Source organism: Passer montanus, unplaced genomic scaffold (genome assembly GCF_014805655.1).
Source record: "Passer montanus isolate IOZ18808 unplaced genomic scaffold, ASM1480565v1 scaffold208, whole genome shotgun sequence".
Taxonomy (NCBI): Eukaryota; Metazoa; Chordata; class Aves; order Passeriformes; family Passeridae; genus Passer; species Passer montanus.
In genome coordinates, this window is record NW_024366681.1 from 225,090 (window position 1) to 248,491 (window position 23,402).

The window sequence follows — 23,402 nt, forward strand, 5'->3', positions numbered from 1 at the left end:
TTTACAATGAATATTAAGGTACTACAAAAGTAAAATTATACATTCAATAAAACAACATGCTTGAGTCTAAGCAACAAGCAAAAATAAGCAAGGTAGTGTACCTAGTTATTACTTTGCGAGAGAAAGGAAAGTGATTGAGAAAGTTAGATACATCATCAATTGCCTAAATACTGTACTGTCACCCAGAGTCTGCAGTCGCTGGGAAGCTCTGTTTCGCAGGGAGGACCTGGAGAACCTTTCCCAGCAATTAGGAAAATCCTGCATGGTGAGTCCACCCGTAAGTGAGGCCTCCAAATTTGCCCTGAAAGTGGGTTCAGCTTTTATAGGCCCAAATCAGCAAGTCAGAATGACTTGATTGTATTTTTAGCACATAAACACCTGAATCTGATGGAATACTTGTTGACCAGCCGGGGCCAGGGCTTAGCCAGAGCCCAGGCCTTGGCTGCGAGGGTTTTCCCCTAAAATACCTACAAGCAAGCTTCTATTCATGTTAGTTGGGTACATTTCTTTAAATGATACATTTCTTGCAGATAACTACAGAAGGTTATGTGAAAGTTTCTAAAGCAGGCGGTTTGGTTTTAAACAGTGGGTATAAGCTCTTGGTCATCTTTTTTTAGCTAAATAATACTAAGGGTGTCAGTAGTCACACAGTGCTTGGGATCCATCTGGTAAGTCAACTCTGGCTTAAGCCTGCTGCTCAGGCCTGAGCACATCAACTGGTTTAGTAATACTTCTAATATTTACTCAGATTTATTGAAATGGTAACCATTTATATAAACAGCTGATTTGGCAGAGCTGAGGAACAGGTAAGCAGCTATTTGAAAGGGGAATGCTTTGCAGACCTTTTGCTAGTGTTGTGCCATGGCATGCATAACTCACTTCTCAAGGTGAGTTCTCTTCACATTTTTAGTTTAAAACCACTGACATTTATTTTACAGTTAGGTTCTACATCAAAGAAACATCTAGCTTAACCTTCATTAAAATGTTCCTGATAATAAACTTCTTAACAAAGCAAAACTTCTTTTAAGGCTCTGAAGTTCTCCCTGCCAGCTGAAATTATGCAAGGCCTTGAGAGCATTTGAAAAAGGTCTTACAAAGGCGTAAATGAAATTTCGTTCTGTCACACAATACCCTTTTTCTGACCCAGAGATGGGGCAAATAAGAGGTGTTTTAAAACTTTTATTCCATTTTCAGTCTCGTGAGAAGGGTGAGACAATAACAGATGTTACAATTCACATCATCACAATCAGAAGCCAGCTATTTCCTAATTACAATACACTATAAGTGTTTCTTGGCCTATCAGCTTTTTGCCGCACCATGCTGTAGATGCCTTAAAGCCAATCATCTAAAACTACCCGTCATGGGTCTTAGTACAGGGCATCTTTCATAGTTCTATTTTTCCAAAGTATCTAGTCTTATTTGCCAGGCCATCCATTGAAACTTTTTTTTCTAGCTCTATTTCTCTCTCAACAATATCTGTCCTATTCCATGGCATTTCTAAGTCAACATTTCTTATCTCAGGGTTGGCATACAGATGCATACTGTGTGGGCCTTTTGTCAGGCCCTGAGAACTCTACAAATCCATTTCCCACATCTCTCTTAATTTAAATTTTAGTTGCTGGACTTCCTTCATAGATCTTTGGTACTGTAATCTTTTCTACAGCAGTAGAAGTCCCTTTTTTGTTCTGTTATAGTATCTAATATTTTCACTGTAAGGCAAATGGAAGTTTAATTTTTCCTCTGTCTAGATGTCTTTACAACTTTTCTTGTATGCCAGTTCTCTAGAGGAGCAGCAGTAAATTGCAAAATAATTCTCCATGCTAATGATAGGTAATGAAGGTTCAGTTAAAAAAACCTCTGCATTCATCAAACAGAAGTTAATACTGAAGTCTTCAGCGTTTTTGAGTTCAGTTTGCAACATTGTCAAGTCATGTAACTTAGTTTTTTGCTTAATCCTCTAAACCAGGACTAAAACTCTAAAGGTATCACCCATCTTTATCATCTAAGGAGCATTTTCTGCGCTTCCTGTGCATGTCTCTGTGCTGAATGAAATTTGAATTTCAATCTTAATTGTTGTTGTATGGATCAAGTATATCCTAGAACTATAGTCATACTGTAGCGTCTATCTAACTAAATAGTGCCAGAGACTTTTGTATGTGTATCTGTAGGGATGCATAAGGAACAGTTATTTCAAAAGTCTGAAGTTTGATTTCAAAGCATTAGGTTTTGCATTACTAGAATTTTTCTGTTCTTATTAACAAAAGGTCAGAAAACTGTCTCAGAGACATACATTGTCCAAACTTTCAGATGTCTGAAAATTAATTGTCTGATACTGTTCTAACAAAAGGAGTCTTGCTATAAGACTGCAGTCAGTACTTAAAACTTTAAAATATTTGTCATCAATATAAATTGCTGTTGTGTGATACAGTATCATCAGAAAGCGTGCCAGGAATGAGGTTGTGAAAGAAATCTTAGCATTGCTTGTATATGAGAATGTTGAGAGAAATAATACGCCAGGTAAAAAACTTAATATGACAAGACTTCTGAAGATGATGTGCCTTCTCGCTTTTCCAAGTTTTGACCTACATCATAGTATTTTGAATTTATATTTACTTTAATCTGATTCTTAGTTCATAAATTGGCATCCAACCTTTAGAATCTTACATGGATCTTTGAGGACTGAAGTCAAGACAGTGCAATATGTGGTACAGTCCTTTTACAAGAGGTTTTCTTGTGAGATAGATTTTCTTGTATGTTGCAGAATTCATGTTAATTCTCATTGTCTGAAGTTCCACAATACAGTAAATAATTCAGTGGTTTTGCTGTCTTCTTGCTTCACTGTGTATCCATCCAGTTTTTATTTTTTTCTCCCTTTCCTTGTGCCTGCTTTTCAACTCTTCACTGTGTCATAAAACTGACCTATTAAAAGGCAGAGGGTTATGGTGGTTTTTGTGGTTTGTTTTTTGGATTTGCTTTATGTGATGGGGGATTTTAAATTTTATTGAGTTGGTTTATTGCGCAATTGCTTGGCTTTACTGTTAGAGTTGCCATAGGTTTAGTGATAGGTTAGGCTTTATTGTCCAGTAGGAGGAGTGGTAGAGGAAGAAAGGAAGCCAGAACACTGTTGACAAGCTGGAGGCATGATTCAACTATATTGCGTATGACTGTAGTAACTGGTGTACTAATTAATACTTGTATAGTTATTGTCCTTGAGGAAGTCAGTAGTTACCATGTAACTGTGTAGTCTGAGTTTATGGGGTTTTCTGATGTTTCTGAGTTTTTTCTTTTGTCTAGGATGTCTGTGCTGGTCAGTTCTGGCCAGTAATAATTGCTCCAAATGAGAGCTGCTGTTTTTGCAGATGAAGGGAACTGGGCGTTGGCTAAGGAAGAGTGCAGACTAGATAGTTAAGTATAATTTCACAAACCTGGGCTTGTCTGTGCACAATTAAGGTCTTACATGCAGATAGGGAGCATCTGGTTTTTCTTGAAGTAGGAGGTAAGATCTGATATGTAAAGGACTAGAATTGATGACACCCAGAGGAAATTGCCCTTGATAGTAAGAAAAAAACTGAGGCAGACTTGCTGTGTCTCCCATGTGTTACCTTACAGAAGGAGGAGCAACTCTTCTTACTGGTGGCACTATAAGTGCTGAGTTCAAAAACAAAACCACCAGCTCAAAAGAAGAAATTATTAGAGAAGTTTTTATCTCTGTTGTGTTTAAGATCACCGAAGAAATGAATATGTTAATACTTTGGACATAAGATGATTGTTTTGGGTGTTACCAATGATGAACACAGTTGAGTTGATGCATGTTTGCTGGTGAAATGCAAAATATCAAATGTGTCAGTAGCAGAATTGATCTGTTAGTAGTACTGTTGATTTGACAGCAGCAGGAATGTAGTTTTTCCTTCAACATTAGTGGTCTTTGAGACTGATGCAATTGTAATAATAAAATTCTATTTTCTTGTGTTAAGACTGCTTTCACACTCTGCAGGAGTGAGTGTAGGAGTCCTGTATAATGTTTTGATAATGCACTGATGTTGGGTCATGGTGGATTGTGTCTCTGCGAGTGTAATAAAGCTCAAGTTAAATTTGCTTTTTTTACTTACTTCTAAGTCTGTGCCACCCAGGACCATGCCCTTCATGCCCAGCCTTTGTGACAAAAACATGTGAATGTGGACAAACAAGGTAAGAATGCTTCTATTATGTGAACATAAGTTTAGTTATTATAAACAAAAGAACAGTTAAAAGCTCTATATACTTTTTTTTTCTTATAATTTATTAAAAATATGCAGAACAAAGTTTAATCTGATTTGTAACCTGAATTTGTGGTTAAAATGATTTGGAGAATTTTATCTTTTGAAAAAAAATGCAGCTATTTCTAATTTTACTAGAAAAAAGGTAAAAATAACAAAAAATACTTGTCAATTTATGATACATGTAGCTGAATTGTTTGAGCAGTCTATAAGTTGATTTGATTTTGAAATCTCATACTAGTATTTATTAATTTTATTTGCTAGAAGACTCCAAGAATTTAATAGAAAAATGCTCATATCTTTTCTATCCGAATGAAACAAGATCTTAAATTACTTAATTTCAGAAATAATAATTTCAAAAATAATGTGCTTTTCTTAGAAACTGTACAGAGAAGTCTATAGTGCATTCCAGACTTAAAGCTATCTTTTCCTTACATGTTTGGTGCATATAGTGTTATTGCCAATAGCAATATGGTACTGCCTATACTGTGTGTGATCACTCATCACTTAGTTGGCCTGAGTCTTTAGAGTCCCTTTTTGTAGTTATGTAGAACTGATTCTGTGTAATAAATTGTTTGCCTGAGTTTGTTTACAGAACCAAAAAAGCCATAAACCAATTTCAGTGTTACATTCTTGCTCTGGAAAAAAGATCTTTCAGTTTTGTGCAATTATTGCTCAGAGTTTGAATCTAATACTACGCAATCATAATTTTTCAGAAGAAGGTACTGCAATTTCTGTGGCAGTATTTGTAGATAAAAGCACTTTGTCTTCAGCAGAAAAATGGATTTCTTGTAGATTACTGAATTTCATCTTCCATAGTAATATTACCTGCTTTTATTGTTTAGGGTGTTTTGTTTTGTTTGTTTGGTTTGTTTGTTTGTTTGTTTTTTTGGGTTTTTTTGTTTGTTTTGTTTTGTTGTTGTTGTTGTTTGGTTTAGTTTGGTTTCTTTTGTTATTTTTCTGACTTCTTATTTCATTTAAAAGTTTAATAGATGCGACAACTTCATTTTTTTTTCCAGATGTCAGATTACTTCACCAGATTGCTGATTTTTGTAATAGTACATTTGATACTTAAAACCTGCTTCAAAATAGCATTTCATATGTACTGTATAAGCATCCAGGGTGTATGGCATAGCATCACCAACTTAAGGATTTCAAGTACATGTTTTACAGCCATTGTATGAGCCATCCAGAGTTGAAAAAATAAGATAACTGATTTTGTCACATTTTTTGTCAATTTATTGAAAAACTCAGTTGTTTTCATAGACATCTGACCCACTGTTAAGCCCCATATCCCAATCTTCTTTGTGTGCAATGGATTTAGGATTGTTTAAGTCTTCAGAAAGATGTCTGTATTGGAAATATCTGCTTTTGTGACAATGCATACATGAGTTCATACATTAGTTCAAATTTTAGTGTTACCTTGGGTTGTTTTCCCCCATTTTCTTCAGGAAAAACTCTGTAGACTAACTACTGTTAGAGGTGTTTTACTTCAGTAAGGTGGAAGAGGGGAAGCAAGGTAAAACAAGGAGTGTTATTTCCTAAAGACTTTCATTAGTAAACTATGCTGCCTTTTGAAGATTTTGGCATTTTACTGAAAATGCCTTTCCCCTTTTATTAAATACTGTATAGATGTCATGTAGCTGACAGGCTATGGTGTAATTTCTCTACAGTCATTCAGTTCGCTGTGGTCAATCAACAGAAATTCATTGTTCTAATGTATGTGGAAATACTTTAAACTGTGGAAAGCACAGCTGTACTCAAGTGTGCCACTCAGGAAAATGTTCACCTTGCCAATTAACAGTACAGCAAGGTAAGTACTGAAATGCTTTACAGATATCCACCCTATACAGTGAGAACATGGGGGTGAAAAAGATCAGTACCAAGAGGCAGGTGCCACATTTTCCTTAACACAACCAAAATCTATTGCTGGAATCCTGCCACAATGATTAGGCTGTTGGAGCATATGCCTTATTAGGACAGGCTGGTGATACTGGACTTCCTTATCTTGAGAGGGCTGAGTAGTGGCCTTTCAGTAAGAAGACAGAAGATGGATTAAGAAGACAGAGATGGATTATGCATGTGTGAAGGATGAGAGACAATGAGCTTAAATTCCATGTAACTAGCTGTAAGGGAAGCCTCTTTTCTTGGGATTTTCAAGACCAACTGAATAAAACGCATGAGTAATGTGGTCTGATCTCATTGCTGACTGTGCTTTAGGTAAGGCCTTGGACTAACTAATCCTTTCTTACCTGAATTATCCTCTGATTGTACTGAATTTTTTACTATAATTATAAGAATTAATTAGTCAGTAAATGAAAGGAAAATACAAGAAGGTATAGGAAAGTGTAACCTGCATGGAGTGTGTGGGTCAGATACAGAGACTCACACTCCAGAGTTCTTGTGACAAACAGCCTTGAGTTTATTCCTGCAGCTCATTTTATAGGCGCTCCAGTTACACATGTGATTTGTTGAGGTCTTAGCCCCATCCAGCTCTCTGGCCAATGATACATCTGCATTTAGAGCTGAATAACATTGGCTGAGGGTCCCTGTGCAGATTGAATCCAATCTATCCTTGCCCACCCAGGGATTCCAGGGCCACAGGAAAGTACGTTTCAACAAGCTTCTCACAATTTCTGTTAAAATTTTCTAAACTGAGTCTTGAATGGAAATTAAATTGACTCAGTAGGTATGCCAGTATATAAATAACTTTATAGAACAGTTTATACAGAAGTTAATTCTCTCATTTTTAAGGTAATAATTAACTTGTTATGTATACTGCTTTAATAAATAAACTTTTTGTGCACATGGTACCACTTTATCAAAACAAATAATGCTGGAATTCCAACTTCTGTAGGACAAAACTCTTTCATTGATGAATCTAAAGAGGAGCAACTTCTTTATCCTTCTAAAAATTGACTGTAACAATTTTTCACTTTTTACCTTTTTATATTTGCTGGAGGTGTTTTGTTGCTGATATTCTCTTGTATTGTTTTCTGTGGAATATTGCTTTCTTTCAGTGTGTTACTGTGGAAGCAACTTTAAAGAAGTATTGTGTGGATCAAAGGAAGAATTCTCTGACGGTTTTGGGAGTTTCTCATGTCAGAATATATGTGGCAAGTAAGATCACTATGACTTACACTTTTAAAAAGAAGAAGGTAATTCTATTCACAGTTACTTATTGTGATACTCTTAGATAATTCCCCTTTTAATATTTTTCTTGTTTTCTATTTTGTTTCTTTGATTTTTTTTTCCAGAAAATTAAATTGTGGGAGGCACAACTGTAAGCAAGTATGCCATCCTCAGCCTTGCCAGCTCTGTCCACGACTTCCACAAGTTGTGTATCGTTGTCCCTGTGGTCAGACTCCTCTCAGCAAGTTACTGGAACTAGGATGTGTTGAACGTAAAATTTGCACAGATCCTATCCCATCGTGTGGAAAAACATGTGGCAAACCTCTTTCTTGTGGTAGCTATGGTAATTGGAAATTTCTGTGTCAGAGTATTCTAAGTGTCTCATAGTGTCACTAAAAGTCAGGTGAATAGAACTCCTGAACACCAATGCAGCATTAAGAAGTAGGCATTCTTTATTGCGGTACCAGCTGCAGGCAAGATAAGTTCACCTAGAATCGCGCATTCCGATTCTCTGCAAGTGTGTTGCTTATATACTTAAATTACATAATATGCTTCACAATTTGCAGAAATCTCATACGTATTATAATTGCTCATTACCATAAAACTCTCCTCCTGGCTTAGTCTTTTTATGGTCTTATTTTGACTGTGGTTGCATTCCTAAGCCAGATGTACTTACTCCCCCAGTCCCTTTTATCTTCCTTCTGTCCTTGCTCTGGAAGCAGGGCACGCCTGTTTCTTTGTTAAAAGTACACAGATGCAGTCTTTGTTCTTAGACTAACCCTTTTGATATCAATATTTTGAAAACAAAACGTGGTCTTTAAATATTTAATTTCAATAATATTTTATTAGCAATTTTGAGTTTCAACCAAAATGAGTGTAAAAACTACTGCAGAGCCTGCAGTCTAGCTGTGTGTTCATAATAATGCTGTGCATAAGCTTAGTGTCATTGGTCAGTGATGCTCCTAATAATATGATGTTACAGGTCATAGATTTTTTATATTCTTAATACTTGTATTTTCATTTTGCTAGAGTTTATTCATACATGTGAAAGCCTTTGCCACGAAGGAGACTGTAGACCATGTTCTCACACATCAAATATTTTTTGTAGGTGTGGCTTCAAAAAAAAGGTGAGTGTGTAACTGCAGGTAATCTTTGCTGCTTTTTAAAGCTGTGGAGAAAAAGGACTAAAGAAGTATAAAGAAGTACTGTGCTCCTTAGCTGCAAGAACCTGTGTTGTATACTAACTGATAGATGGTATCTAGCTTATACTGTGAAGTGGCAACATACTTTTACTATGAAGGCAGGTTTTAAAGTATTTTGGCAGAGTTTGAACAGAGTTCTGTTAGTGTAAACATTCTGCAAAATCCTGTATTATTCTGGAGTATTTTTGTAGCATAAGGAATTGGTAGTGTTGCCAAGAGTAAACTGAGAGAAGAAAGGCAGCCTAATTAAAACTTCATAGCTTGTAGTCTCCTTGTAGATGTTTTAGTAGAGACTACATTGTTACTGATTCCTTTTCTTTGTACATTTATATAGTGATCCTGCAGGTCCTCAGCTATTGTTATTTAGTAATTGTTATATTTTTAAACCATGCTACTTTCTGTAATCACAGCTTTGAAAGTCTTGGCTACTATCACAGAAGCTTTGATGACTTTTTTGACCTGTTATATATCATCTGCAAGTAGAGGTGGCTTCTGAATATATATGCCTGTAAGTGCATGGAAATGACTGAGAGTTTGCTAGAGGTTGGAACTGCTTTCTCCTAGAAGTTTGCTGAAGGTAGTTATGGGGTAGAAGGCTTTAGATTGCATTTTGAATCTTGAAATAAAGTAATGAGGTTTTGGGTTTAGTTTATGAAGTTTCTCACACACCAGAAAGATGCTTCTATAAAAAGAGTTAACTACAGTGATAATTACAATAAATTATGAAAAATGTGATAGTAAGAAATGACAGAATGCAAACTTGTGGTGAATGCTTCAAATGTCAACAACATTATTTTCACCCATCACATTTTATTTTCATGTTGAGGTCTTTAGGTATAACTTTGTAGATTGTAACATTAGGCTTTCTTCCTTTCTTTCATCAGACTTGCATTTTTAGAACAGTTGGTCAAAGCACAAATTTATGTACTCCTATCAGTATTCTCTGGGAGAGCTCTATTGGTTTCTTGGGACATGCTTGATTCTCTCAGTTTATGGTGACACTTAATACTGCTGAATTAAGTGGAGAATACAAAACTACATTTTTTAAAAATTGGTATTGAATCTTTATAGGAACAAATACTGTGTTAAAAGATTTGAGGATTTTTTTCCAGTTTTTATTTCACTTTTGTGTACAGATGTGTTATGCACATGAAAACTGAGTGTGCTTCTTTTTTCATGTGACCAAGTGTTTTCTAGATAAGTATGTTTCAGTTGTTTCATTTATTTTAATCCAATGGCTGCTTGTTTGTTTCCTAGGAAATCCCATGTGCTCTTCTCAGAAATAAAGGTACAAGATAATGATACATATATAATGTAAAGTTGTTTAAAAATTATCACAGCTCATAGTAATTTGGGGGCTGATTGACAAAGTTGACAAATAGCTGATCTGTACTGCATCTTTTATCCATGCTTCCATGCCAAGTTGGTAATTTCTGCTGCTTGTTCATGGTACTGGTCATGCTGCTGTGTTTGGGAGAAGGTTTGAAATGTATCTTTAGTTTTCTTTCATCTTTTACATAAGGAAAGACTTCTTCACATTTGGTCTCAAAGATGATATCTGTTTTATTTTGAAGAGTTTATTACACCACCTGCCATATTCAATAGGCTGACATCCCCTTCCTACTCCCCCATCATCCTGTATAACTTTTGGTAAACTTACACAGCTCAGATTCAGTGTAATAGTTTTGCTCTGATGCCTATGTTTCTGGGGAAATACAAGCTTTGATTCTACTTCACATTGTATGGTGGTGATCTTTGCAGCTGGTCTTTGCATCTGACCATGGCAGAGTGTTCCCATTTGATGCTTCTTGGTATTCAGGATGTAACGTCTAAAAATTCCTCTCAGTGAAGTCTTGACTTGATTGACCCTTGTCTACTGCAGTATTTATTTACAAGATACATAAGGGAGTAATATGCATATTTTCTAATTTGACTTTTTGTCTATGAAGACTTTGCTCTTATGGAATCCAGAAGTGATTCCCTTCTGTGAGCTGTTTATGGTGATAAGGATGTTCATTGCTAGCAGTAGTTTCATGAGCATACAGCAGTAGTTGTTTTTAGCTGACTAAAACAGCTAAAACCACCCCAGTTTAATCAGTCTTAAATTGGATGTTTGTGGTACTTCAGTGTATCAGAATATCCTATTTTCTTTGTTCTTTTGTGTGAAGGTTAAGGGGAAATTAACTAGCTTCATGTATTCTGCATTCCAAAATCCTTTTGAATAAGGGTTTAAAGGAAGGCAAGTGCCCACATGGGGATAATCGTGAGGGAGAGCAAGTAATTTAAAAGTTTGCTTGCTGGCTTACCATGTGTTAGTCTCTCCTAGACCATGCCCTGCAACAGCCTTAGCATAATACTGTAATTACGGGTTTTGTTCTCAGCATATGCAAAGACCTAAAAGTTAGGAATTTGGGGGGATTTTTTTTTTAATAGCTGCTATTACATTCATGTGTGACAAGCGATGCAACAAGAAGAGATCATGTGGACGACACAAGTGTAATGAAGTTTGCTGTGTGGTAAGTGCACCTGCAGTTTTATAAAATTGCTTTATGTGATGTGTGTTTAATTCTGGTTGTGATGTTAACAGTCTTTTTTTCTTTTGTATCTTTCCATTCTCTATTTGCTGTGTTTCTTATGCTTACAAAGTTTGTGTGTGTGCATTTATTTTGCAAGTTTTGTTTTATAGGTATCATTATAAATGTAAAGCCAAATTTCAGCCTAAATGCAGTTAAATCAGTGTAAAGGTGCTTTTTTGTCAATGCAGTGATTCCAGGGAGAATGAAGAGGGAAAGCATATTACTTAATAGAAGAAGCATAAACCTTGTAGCTGTGTCTGTAGTAGAAGTCTTAACAGAATCTTCATTAAAAATTGTGTATCCATACAGTGATGGAAAAACTGTATAGACTTGGCCTAAGCTGTTTTTTTGCACTATACAGTTTTGTCTGTCTATTATTAGAAGTAGACTGGAACCTCAAAGAGAAAAAAATAACCAATAGGGCTTATAGTTAAATTATGGTTTTTCTTTTTTGCCATTTCTTAGGACACAGAGCATAAGTGCTCTTTGGTTTGTGGTCGTAAACTCAACTGTGGGATTCACAGATGTGAAGAACCGTGCCATCGTGGCAGTTGTCAAACATGCTGGCAAACAAGTGAGTTACGTGCAAAAATACATAATTTTCATTTATTCTAGGAATACATTAATATCTCTGTCTAGCTTTAGGCAGTTAACGTGATCTATTTCACACTGGTAAAAAAGGAGAAAGACAGGTGATGTAGATTGTAAGGATACTGTTTACAGATTGAAGTGGCTTTGCTGCAGTAGTACATGTGTCTTTCCTGTATTATATGCACATAGACATAACCAAAGACCTCCATTTTATGGAGACCAACTTTCCATGGAATCATCCTGGGAAAAAGAAGGTGCTAGAGCCTCTGAAGCTCACTGTGCTTGAGTAAGCATTGTATTCTGTCTTAATAGCCTATGAATATGATGTGTGTGTTGACTGCATCTCTCATTAGAAAAATAGATATTTCTGTGTGCAAACATTTCTCGACAAAGCAAAATAGTAATGTTAGTGTATCAGAGGTCCTGTTAGTAACTTCTGGTGTAGTCGAGTCAGAATGCATGGTTTTTCTGAGCAGTTGTTTTTCTTCACTGAATTCTGTGGGTTTAATATTTAAGGTCATTAAACTTATCCACATTGCTGCAATATTTTTGAGGATTGTATTTCACTCTCAGATTGAAAGAGACCTAAGGATTGCCTCCATTATTAAATGGGATGCCTCCACTGTAAATTGCTCTAATGTTTAATGTGATAAAATCTAGAGGTCAATCTTCTATGCTGGTTTTTTTTTTTTTCTGAATATGGGAAAAGCAGTTACATACTTCAGGAACCAGATTATTATGATAATTTGGCTTAAGCATCTGTACCCCTCAAGTTTCCCATTTGAATCTGTCCAGAGGTAAATCAACTAAGCAGTATCTTGAAAGATTTCTTACCTGCTTTCTCTGGATGTTGCTTGTTGAAATTACAGAGGCATACATTGTATGATTCTATATGATTCTGACCCTGTAGTTGATGGTGAGTCCTTCTCAGCACTCCAAGGACCATTCTTGACTCTGATTCACCTGTCTAGCCAGCAATTTGCAGGTGGTTTGTATCAACCATGGTATCAAATGCATGGTCACCATGCTGTAAGTCATTTGCCTACTCATTAGATTTGATTTCTTGCCCCTGCTTTCATCTCCATTACTGCTTTTGCTAGGAATGGTGGCGGCTGGCATCAACTTGCAATACTAAAGTGCATCTACACCTCTATGTGCTTCCCAGGTACTTCACTTTCCAGTGTAATTTCCTCAGTGCTGATAAGTGTGGTCCCTTTCTTGTGCTAGGGTTTCTTTATGCATGCACAGTCTACTTCAAGACATGAATACATCTCTTGGGGAAAATAAATAATGTCAGCATTAGAGACAGTGCATTAAAAAAAAAAAAATCAGATACTGCATTTCTGCCCTTTGGATCAGACTTCTCTGCACTCTGTCCCCATTATCCTGATTAGTGCAGCTAGGGGACTTCTCATTATAAGTCTCATGGACTTACCATTTCTTATCAATAGCAAGCGACCAGCATAGCTGTCTAACACTCAGGTCTTCTGAAGACCAGTTTTCAAGACCTGTAGTAAGGGACAACAAAGCCCTACTCTTTCCCATGCTTCCTTTCCAGAGGACATTCCTTTCTATTGACATTCTGAATATTTTCTACTTTTGCTTTCTACGTCTTTTTTCTAAAATTTTGTTGACCCTGGCATTCTTATTTGCTGTAATTTACTGTAATTTTGTCTCCTTAGACAAAAATTGCAGGTTTTTTTTTTTTTACTAACTGCTGTACTTCAAAATACATGGGCAAATGAGTAGGATCTGGCCTGAGATTTAACTGATGGGACAGATCATAAAAAATAACCAGACTTGAGAAATTTCTAAACATAGCAAAAATCATTGAAAAAGTGAAAGAAGTTTCAGATAGGGAATTTCACATCTGTTCCTCACCAAAAAGGGTGAGAGATGTCTGAGCTTCACAAATAATTGGACGAGTGAGGTTGTCGTGGTTTGGCCCGGAAATGTGTTTCTGGAAAGGTCTAAGTCGGGCCAATCAGTGGCCAAATTCAAAATTGGCATGTGATGTGGCCACTAAGGATCTGGATACGCCTCTGAGAACACACGGGGGTTAAAAGCAGGAGATTCCCAGAGAACTTCCTCTTTGGGAATCCGCTTTGGTGAGTAGGTCTGGCCTCTCCCCTGCCCAGCTGTGTCTGGGTGGGGGAGGGGGAGGCCGGGAGCCCCAAAAGGTGCAGAGGTGGAGGAGAACATGCAGGGGTGGAAGAGACTTGAGATGTCTGGGCAGCCCCCCTGGAGAGAGGGACAGAAATTGTGCTGGCAGTTCAGCCGGCCAGAAGCAGGGGATGGCCAGAAGCGGGGGATGGCCAGAAGCGAGAGAAGTGCCCGGCAGCTGAGGGAGTCCTTGGGCAGGCAGAAGTGAGAATTTTAACCCCTTTTTAGACTAATAGAAACCTTACAAATACTGAATCCTCCTGAATCAGGATGAGGTGAGAGAGAGATGAGAGATGAAATGGGCATTTGACAGTGGAATTTCTCAAGGCCAGTAGGTAGTTGTGATGCTGATATAACCACACTAATAATAGCAGAAGTAGCAGATTTGGGTACAGATGTAGCTGAGTGGCCAGTGGCTGTACTGGGTTTGTATCCAGGGTTTGGAAGCAAGGGACTACAGAATTGGCTTCTGTGTGAAGCTGCTAGAAGCTACCCTATGTGCAGCAGAGTCAATGCCAGCTGGTTCTAAGATGGATCCACCACTGGCCAAGGTCAGGCTGATGAGGAATAACAGTAACACCTCTGTGATAATGTATTGAAGAAGTAAAATAATTATTGAACAGATGTAATTGCAGCCAGAGAGGAGAGGAGGCAACTATGCAGATGCTTAAGATCAGTGAAAAAGGAGGGGGAGGAGGTGCTCAGGTGCTGAAGCAGAGCCACTCTTGGGGAAGACCATGGTGAAGCAGCTGTGGCCCTGCAGCCCATGGAGGTCAACAGGGGTACAGAGATCCACCTGCAGCCCACAGAGGAACCCCACACTGGAGCATGTCTGAAAGAGGCTTTGAACTGGTGGGAGTCCTGTGCTGGAACAAGCTCCTGGCAGGAAACTGCAGACCTGTGGAGGGCACTAGAGCAGGTTTTCTGGTAGGACATGTGAACCTGGAACCACACATTTGGCCAGGTTTTGCCTGAAGGGCTGCACCCTTTGGAACAGTGACCTACGCTAGAGCAGTTTGTGGAGAACTGTTGCATGCATGAACATCCTGTTGGAGATGTTCATGGAGAGCTCCCCATGGGAGGGACCCAGCTGTGGAACAGGGAAGGACTCTTCTCCCTGAGCAGCAATGGGAAAAATGTGTGATCAACTGCCCCCACTCCCTGACCCCTGCACCACTGGGGGGCAGGAGCTGGAGCCTGGGAAAGAGGGAGAGTGGGGGAGAAGTGTTTTTAAGATTTATTTTACTTCTCAGTGTCCTGCTCTCTGATTTTATTAGAAATAAACTCAGTTAGTATGCCCAAGTGGCACCTGTGTTTTGCCCATTATGGTATTTGGTGAGTGACCTCTCCTGGTTCTTATCTCAAGTCATTATATTTTCTATTCCCTGCCTGTGGATGGGAGTGATAGAGCAGCTTTGGTGGGTGCAGGGCATCCAGTCAGGTTCAAGTCACTTTAATGGGGAAAAAATTATTTTGTTAGATTATTTGGGAGGAATCAAGGTGGATGCATGGACAAATGGAGGGAAGGCAAAACAGACACCATTTGCACAAATGAAGCTGTTGGTCAACTTACTTATCTGATAGAGATCTGTGCACCTCATGTCTATTGTTTATCCTGTCATAGTTAAGATTAATATCTTTCAGTATAGTCTCATTCTCTGTTCTATGTGTGAGTTCTTGAGTGCCAGCAGCTGGAGGCTTGGCTGCACATCATGGGAGCACATAGTCTTTATGCTAGCAACTAAGAGACCAGATTGATGTATCCTATGTGCGAACAGCTGGAGAATGGGATCATAAGTTATAAAGACCCCTTGATCTCGGTGCCAGCACATGCATGGATGAGGGTTTGTTTGCAATTTTCTAACAAGCTTGCTTCAAAGCTGGTTGAAAAGCTAGTAGATCCACCTCTGGAATTACCCAAGGTTTCAGCCAGTACCTGGGAAAGGAGTCTGTCCAGGCATGGATATTAGACAGCCTGTGGTAGTATTTCAGATTCATGAACGTGTTGTGCTTGTGAATTTGGAGTGAATTGTGTTGTATGTGTGTGTCTTCACTAATAAGCTTCAGTCCTGATGAGCTGAAGAGAAGGAAGAGGACTTAGCTATTGGTATTCCTCTTCACTTGAATCTCGTAATTCGGTTGGCTTTGTGTTAGTCTGTGTATCTGGTCATGTTATTGCCATGTATGTATTGTGTGTCTCATCTCTCTGGAATGTGTGTTCAGTCGTGCACTAGGCTGGATCTGCATATTGATCTAGCAGCCATCAATAGCTATAGAAGTGGGACAATAGGAACATTTGGGAGTTCAGCAGGTTTTGCTTTGGTAGACTAGGAGGAAAGAATCCTATGATTCCAGAGTTAGAGAACTTGCTGAATTCCAAAGCTCCCTTAACACACTCCTTCAGGTTAAAATTGTTGGTTTGTATTTTTGTTACCCCTTTATTCTCTTACCTCCTCCACCATTTTCTGTTGTTTTCCACTACCTCTTTATTTGCTTATAGACCAATCATATTCTCTTTTTGTTCTCAGATCTCCTTCTGTATGATGTCAATGTTCTTAGTGTTCTGTTTTCCTAAGCATTTATCTGTTTGAACTGTAGTTTGTGTTCCAGTTTGCCAGTTTTTATACAGTCTGAAAAAAAGCAGTGAATTGTATTAATTTTTGTGCAGTGTTTCATTGGGGTGGCATATGTAAGTACTTCTATTACTTTGTTTATTACTGAGATTTGGATCTTATAGGAGTTTAAAACTTATTTCCCAAACATGGAAGATAAAAAAATGCACTCAGAATAAAATGGGTACTGCCTGAGACAGAGAACTTCCAAAACATACAAAGCTGGGTTTGGAATATTTGGACATGTTCATAATGAACACTTATGAGGATCCATGTAATAATAAATACTATAAAGAAGACTTGTTGTCTTTTGGTAATTTTGTTTGGAATCTTTATAGTAATATATGCAGGCCTTAGCAAAATGACAAAATCTAAACACTGGTCTGAAAAAGTTATGTCAGGAAATTTGGAACACAAAATTTCAATTATGTGCCTTCTGGAAGGGAATTCAAGAGATACCTCCCCTTTTTAAATCAAAGGTAGAACAGCAAAGCTTTCAACTTGACATGAGCATTTTGCTTGCTCTGGTTCAAAATATTGATGTGAAAGAACTGCTCTAAAAGCAAAGCATAATGCCTAACCAAGTCATCATAGTCTAGTTTTCTTGTAGGAGTCACAAAAGCTAATAAATTCACTAATTTCAAATATTAGTGCTTAATATTAAAAAACAAAGCTGGAGTAAAATATTTACATGTTATGTAAAGATTTCTCATAGAGGAAACATGCAAATAGATGTAGTCGTTAGGATATATTTGATTTTTTTTTTCAGGTTTTGACGAGTTAACTTGTTTTTGTGGTGAATCTGTGATTTACCCCCCTGTTCCCTGTGGCACTCAGCCACCAGAGTGTAAAAAAACATGCACCAGACCACATGATTGTGATCATCCAGGTAAGCCAAGCCATTCAGTTTTGATTGGGGTTTTTTTGGGTTTTGTTATTGGTTTTTGTTTGGTTGGTTTTGTTGTGTGGCGGGTTTTTTGTTTGTTTGTTTTTTTAAATTTGGGATTCTTTCAATGAAAATGTAGAAAAGTATATATAGGTCTGTTTGAAAATACATATCCAAACCAACCAGCTAAAAACTTGCAATGAAAAGTACTAATGGTACTTCTCACTGGTAAAAACACTGGCGTTTTTTCTTATTAATCACAACATATTAATTGCTGTATTCCAAAGATCAAGTGCTCTATTGAAACAGTAGGATAATCTAGGGAACAGTTAGTTTCTATGTTCCTTGGAAACTCATTGGCTGATCACAAAATAAATAGTGTGGGTCAAACAGTTTCTGACAAATTTTGCCTGCGAGTATAACCCTACTCACAAGTTAGAAAATTACCTGCACTTTAATTTAGAGTGCGTAGAGATTATTCACATAAACACTTGGCATCATAATTTTTTGTGATTCATAATCCTTCCCATAAATTGTGTAGTTTTGCACTCTCTGTCTTCTTTAATGCATTCAACTGAAGTATATTAATAAAACTGCTATGACTTCTATTTCTGTGATTGCAGTGTACCATTCATGTCATAGCGAGGAGAAATGTCCCCCCTGTACCTATCTCACTCAGAAATGGTGTATGGGCAAGCATGAAGTAAGTCTGGACAATTAATGTTTTTGAATATTAAACAATTTTTTACGAATGTAGGCTTGGATTTTTGTGCCATCTTTGAAATGGAGTATGTTACTGGAGTTGGAGTTTAATGTGATTAAATTGGAGAAGTATATCTTTTATTCCATATGCATGCAAACCGACTACTGTATTGGACTATAGTATAAAACAAAACTCATTCTTTGACCTAAGATATTTTAGTATTAAGATTCTTATGTGGACAGTGCTGAGGAAGGTGTGAACAGTAAAAGCACTTGGAGATTTCCATTGATAATTTTTAGTTATCATCTTCTTCCTTTCCTCTTTCAGCTGCGAAGTAATATTCCTTGTCATCTCACTGACATTTCCTGTGGACTTCGCTGCAATCAAATGTTAAAATGTGGAATGCACAAATGTAAAAGAATTTGTCATAAAGGAGAATGTCTTATAGATGAAGAATGTAAACAGCCATGTATTATTCCAAGGCTGTATTGTAATCATCCATGTATGGCTCCATGTCATCCTTCTTCACACTGCCCGACAACATCCTGCTGTGCAAAGGTTAGATATCTGAAGAAAATTCACTGCAAAGTCATACGTGAATTAAATGGTTTAATTATCAGCCAGTAACAGTTGTGACATGTTTGTATATTGATAGCATAACATTTTGTCTGTAAAATTAAAATACTGATTTTCTAAAAAATAAAACTTCATCACTTTTAGTTAGCCATTGTTCCACTAAAATAGGCCTTCTAAAATGAGTAAGTTTATATCCTTCACACCTCTCCATCGCAGTAAATAGACAAAACTTTAAAAAGCTGTTCACTTATGTGATATGGCAGGTTGATCTTCAGTGTGAATGTGGAAGAAGAAAGGAGAGTATGATATGCTCCGAAGCATCTAATACATATCAAAGGTTGGTACATGAATAATTCTTTCAATTCCTTACTGGACCTACTGCTTTGCAGTTGGATTAAATTGCAGGTGGTTAGACTTGACTAAATATATTTAGTTCACAAGCTTTTTTGACTTTTTTGTACTTTGACATGTGGTAGTTTTGGGCGGGGGGGGGGAGGGGGTGTGGTGGAGGTTGGTATTTCCCTGAGCTTTTATACCAGCTATGCTGTATTAGAACTTTTTTTTTTTCTGTTGGTATGTCAAAGCTTGACTCTTCCATATGTGGAGCTCTATTTTACCCACACAGAGCAATTAGGTACAGATGAATTTGTTGAGTCCAGATTCAGGCTCCTGAATGTAGATGATTGCAGTCCATGTGTACTTGCTGTCCATGTTTCCAATAATGTATGATGGAACCTAGTCAGTAGAGATGATAGATGCTGAAGAGTGATTTAAAGTAATTCTGAAATAGCTAAATTTAGGCAGGAGAGCTTTGGCATCTAAATCTTGGGTTTTAATCTTGGGCAAACTGAGCCCTACCCAACTGTATTTATTGCAAAAATCTCCAGATCCTATGTCTATACTTAATTTTCTCTCTCATAGGAGAGAGAGCAAGGAAAAGAAGAAAAGTGGGGCTTTGAAACTTTTGAAATGAATATAGCAATATAGTAATAATAATTAAAAAAATCTTACTCTTAGGCTGTGATTGAAAGGGAGTAAAAAAAGTTAGTCTAAAGAGTTGGTATGTGATCAGAGTTCTGCTCTGTATCCTACTTGTTAGGCAGCCAAAGTCTGAGATTCTTCCTGTCTTTCAGAGAAAGTTTCTTAATGATGGGTTTATTTGGAACTGGTATCGGAGGGCCTTTTTTTATCCTAACCCAGTTTAGGGTATGCTGCTTGGTTTCTGCTGAACACTGTCCATATTCAAGTTCTGACAGAAAATAGTTTAGCTTAGATACTTAATGCTACCTAATGAAAAGGAGAAAAATGTGCTAATTAGAAACAATCAAGAACAGTTGTAGTCAATACTAAGTTGAATGCAAGATACATGTACAGAAGTTTGGGGTTTTTTGGTATTTTCATCACTATGAATACAAATCAGAAGACTGGCTCAACGTTGAAATACCAGTTTAAATTGACAAATGCTTGTCATTAATGGGAAGTTCAGAAGATAACATACAAGTCCAGATTTTTGAAGTTCTTTCTCTGCTGTTTTATAATTCAGGCACTGCCTAAATATTCATGCAAGGAAAATGGTTCTTTGGAGCCAATGAGAGATCTTGCATGTGTAAGGTGAATACATATGTACTCATTTCTCTGATCAGAGCCCAAATCTAGACGAAGGGAAACTCTTCTGCTTAAAGGAGGTGTTTGTATCAGTTAAAATGTGTTCATATGTGCTTATAAATCACTCTTGACTTGTGATAGTAACGTGCCAGCTAAGTTTGATAACTCCAGCAGTTCAGGTTCCTGAAAGATTATTCTAATTTTGTGAAGATAAGTTTGCCATTTTTCCTACCTATCACCAAACCAAAACAATGATAACAAAAACCATTAAAAAAACCCCGCAACAAAGTAAAGGTCACCAAATTAGGGGTATATCCAAGTTTTCTCAAAAATTTTAAAGATAAAACAGCTTTGGGCTTTGTCAGTGAATGTTTGTGAAAGAATGCCCAAGGGAACAGGAAATACCTGTGCTGCCATATCTGTACATATGGCACAAATTATGTCATATCATCTAATGTCCCACTATCTAGACTTTGGCATCAACTGATTAATATGAAGTGCCTCTAAATATTTTTTTTTTGTTTTATGTAGTATGGTTAGCCTCCTTCCTGATAGGCAGTTGGTCTTTGAATGTGATGAAAAACATAAAGAGATAAACATACAGAAACAAACATATCCTTTTATTTTAATGTAACAGAAAAGCTAGTTCAAGAGAACAATGTCTCATTTTTAGGAGTTTGTTTGAAATTTTGTGGTATATTGCCATAAAAAATTCCTGTATATTTTAGTTATACAAATTTTAGCAAAGGAGACTGGGAAGACTTGATGTTGAAAGGAATTAGGAAGAATCTTTGTAAAGAAAATGGTAATGATTTTGGTAGGCATTTTGTCCTTTCCTTGTGGATTGTGTTAACCATATTTTCCAAGAAAATTTCTAGGTACTTTATAAATTCACTTTACAGATTTTGTTGCACACAGTCAGGGAAGAATCAGATAAAATTATACTTAAAGCTATATGGTCAGCTGTAGCTTGTATAATTAGCAAGTGAGGAGAAAGAGTATTTGCCGTGCACAACTTCAACTTGCATAAGAAGCACGTCCATTTGTTAGTGTTAATCCTAGTTGAGGGAGATGAGAGTAGACTCTTGATTTATGTAACTGAATTAGACTCCTAAAAGTTGGTGATGTAGAACTAGAGTTCCAGTCTAATGAGAAAATGATCAGTCTGTCTTACTTCTTCCACCTAGATATTAAATCTGCACCCTTATATACCTTTTCAGAAGTTTATGTGTTGCCTTAAATGAAATCTACTACTTTCTTTTTCAGAATAGCTGCTATATCTATAGCAACTAAGCTAACAGATCTACAGCTTGGGGATTCAGTGGAAATCAGTAGGCTTATTACGAAAAAAGAAATGAAGCAAGCCAGGTAAAGACATACATGTAATAACATATTTGAAGCCTTTGTGTGTACCTGAAGCATAAGTGACATGCAAAATATATTAATATGGTGATAAAAATGCTAGCTGTAATACCAATCTGACTCTAGCAATATGCTTAAAGAGTATTTTTTAGTTCTGTGGTGATTCATGGTTTTTCTTTCATGTAGAATAAGATCTCTGTCATTGTATGGTTGGTTGTTGTAATTAAGTATGGGACAAACAACTGTGGTTTCAGAGTTTTTTTTTGCTACTCTGCCAACTCACTGGAGTTCCTTTGGATTTTTTCAGATTTCTAGACAGGGCAATAAACTTTATCTTCTGTTTCAGCAATTCAGCAATCCTATCAATAATCCTTTCTGGATTATTTTGAATAATCCATTTTGGATTATTGATAGGCCATATTTTCTCCTAGTCATCATCTTAACTATTTACAATATTTTTGTATTACCTGTTTTAGAATTTTTCATGTTTGTATTTCAGTTTGATTCGTACTTCGGTGTTGTCATCCTGGCTGGCACCACAAACCTGATTTTAATTTTGTGACATAAGTTTTCCTGATGTTCCTCAGGACTGAAACATCTTGTCCCTTCACTTATAGTATAATTTCTTTATGAAGTTGTCAACTTTCTCCAGCATCCATCTGTCAGAAACTTGACTTATTGAAGTCTTTGCCTTTGAAGTCCCTAATCTCTGGTTTTAGTTTATTTCTATTATCATGTCTTCTTTCTTGATATTGCATTTGATTATTTCAGAGTCAGTCTATTGTGTGTGTTAAAATCTAATGTTCCTTTATATTGTGTAAAGTCAAAATAATGACATTTCTCATATAATTGCTTCATGATTTCCTGTACCAAAGCTAGTGTCAGTATACTTAAGAACTTTTGCTGTTGTGTTGTAGTCACTAATGCATATCTTTCTGTATGGACACACACTGCCCTTTCCTTGAACAGCTGAAATTACCAGAGATGGCTTTTCTTTGTACAAGTCTTTCCTAATATCATAACTTAACTGTGGTAGGTAGCCTTTATTCGCAGAGTCACTGTGTTGGAAGAGACCTTCAAGATCATCAAGTCCAACCCATGCCCTAACACCTCAATTAAACCATGGCACTGAGTGCCACATCCAGTCCTTTTTTAAACACATCCCAGGGATGGTGACTCTACCACCTCTGCAGGCAGACCATTCCAGAACTTTATCACCCTTTCTGTAAAAAACTTCTTCCTAATATCCAACCTATATTTCCCTTGACACAGCGTAAGACTGTGTCCTCTTGTTCTGTCAGTTGCTGCCTGGAGAAAGAGACCAACCCCCACGTGACTACAGCCACCTTTCAGGAAGTCGTAGAGAGTGATAAGGTCACCCCTGAGTCTCCTTTTCTCCAGGTTAAACAACCCCAGCTCCCTCAGTCATTCCTCGTAGAGCTTGTGTTCCAAGCCCCTCCCCAAAATAGCTGCCCTTCTCTGGATGCACTCAAGCATCTCAATGACCTTCCTAAACTGAGGGGCCCAGAACTGGACACAGTACTCCATATGCAGCCCCCCCAGTGCCAAATACAGGGGAAAAATTACCTCCCTGGTCCTGCTGGCCACACTGCTCCAGATATAGGCCAGGATGCCATTGGCCTTCTTGGCCACCAGAGCACACTGCTCGCTCATGTTCACCCAGCTGTTGACCAGTACCCCAAGGTCCCTTTCTGCCTGGGCACTGTCCAGCCACACT

General features: G+C 37.4%; 1 protein-coding gene across 9 annotated transcripts in view; it reads left to right on the forward strand.

Moving 5' to 3' along the window:
• Positions 1–23,402, forward strand: part of NFX1 (nuclear transcription factor, X-box binding 1) — an 80,365-nt gene that overhangs the window by 31,348 nt on the left and 25,615 nt on the right. For all 9 annotated transcript variants that reach the window (XR_005627411.1, XM_039708597.1, XM_039708604.1 and 6 more), the window contains 13 exons: positions 4,117–4,188; positions 5,930–6,069; positions 7,277–7,376; positions 7,514–7,731; positions 8,418–8,515; positions 9,848–9,878; positions 11,024–11,106; positions 11,632–11,740; positions 17,302–17,421; positions 18,042–18,121; positions 18,449–18,679; positions 18,961–19,034; positions 21,569–21,670. Coding sequence is in view for 8 of the 9 variants with exons in the window: in XM_039708597.1 (XP_039564531.1) it covers positions 4,117–4,188; positions 5,930–6,069; positions 7,277–7,376; positions 7,514–7,731; positions 8,418–8,515; positions 9,848–9,878; positions 11,024–11,106; positions 11,632–11,740; positions 17,302–17,421; positions 18,042–18,121; positions 18,449–18,679; positions 18,961–19,034; positions 21,569–21,670 (1,458 nt within the window). In the remaining variant the exon portion in view is untranslated. The remainder of the gene's footprint in view (positions 1–4,116; positions 4,189–5,929; positions 6,070–7,276; positions 7,377–7,513; positions 7,732–8,417; positions 8,516–9,847; positions 9,879–11,023; positions 11,107–11,631; positions 11,741–17,301; positions 17,422–18,041; positions 18,122–18,448; positions 18,680–18,960; positions 19,035–21,568; positions 21,671–23,402) is intronic.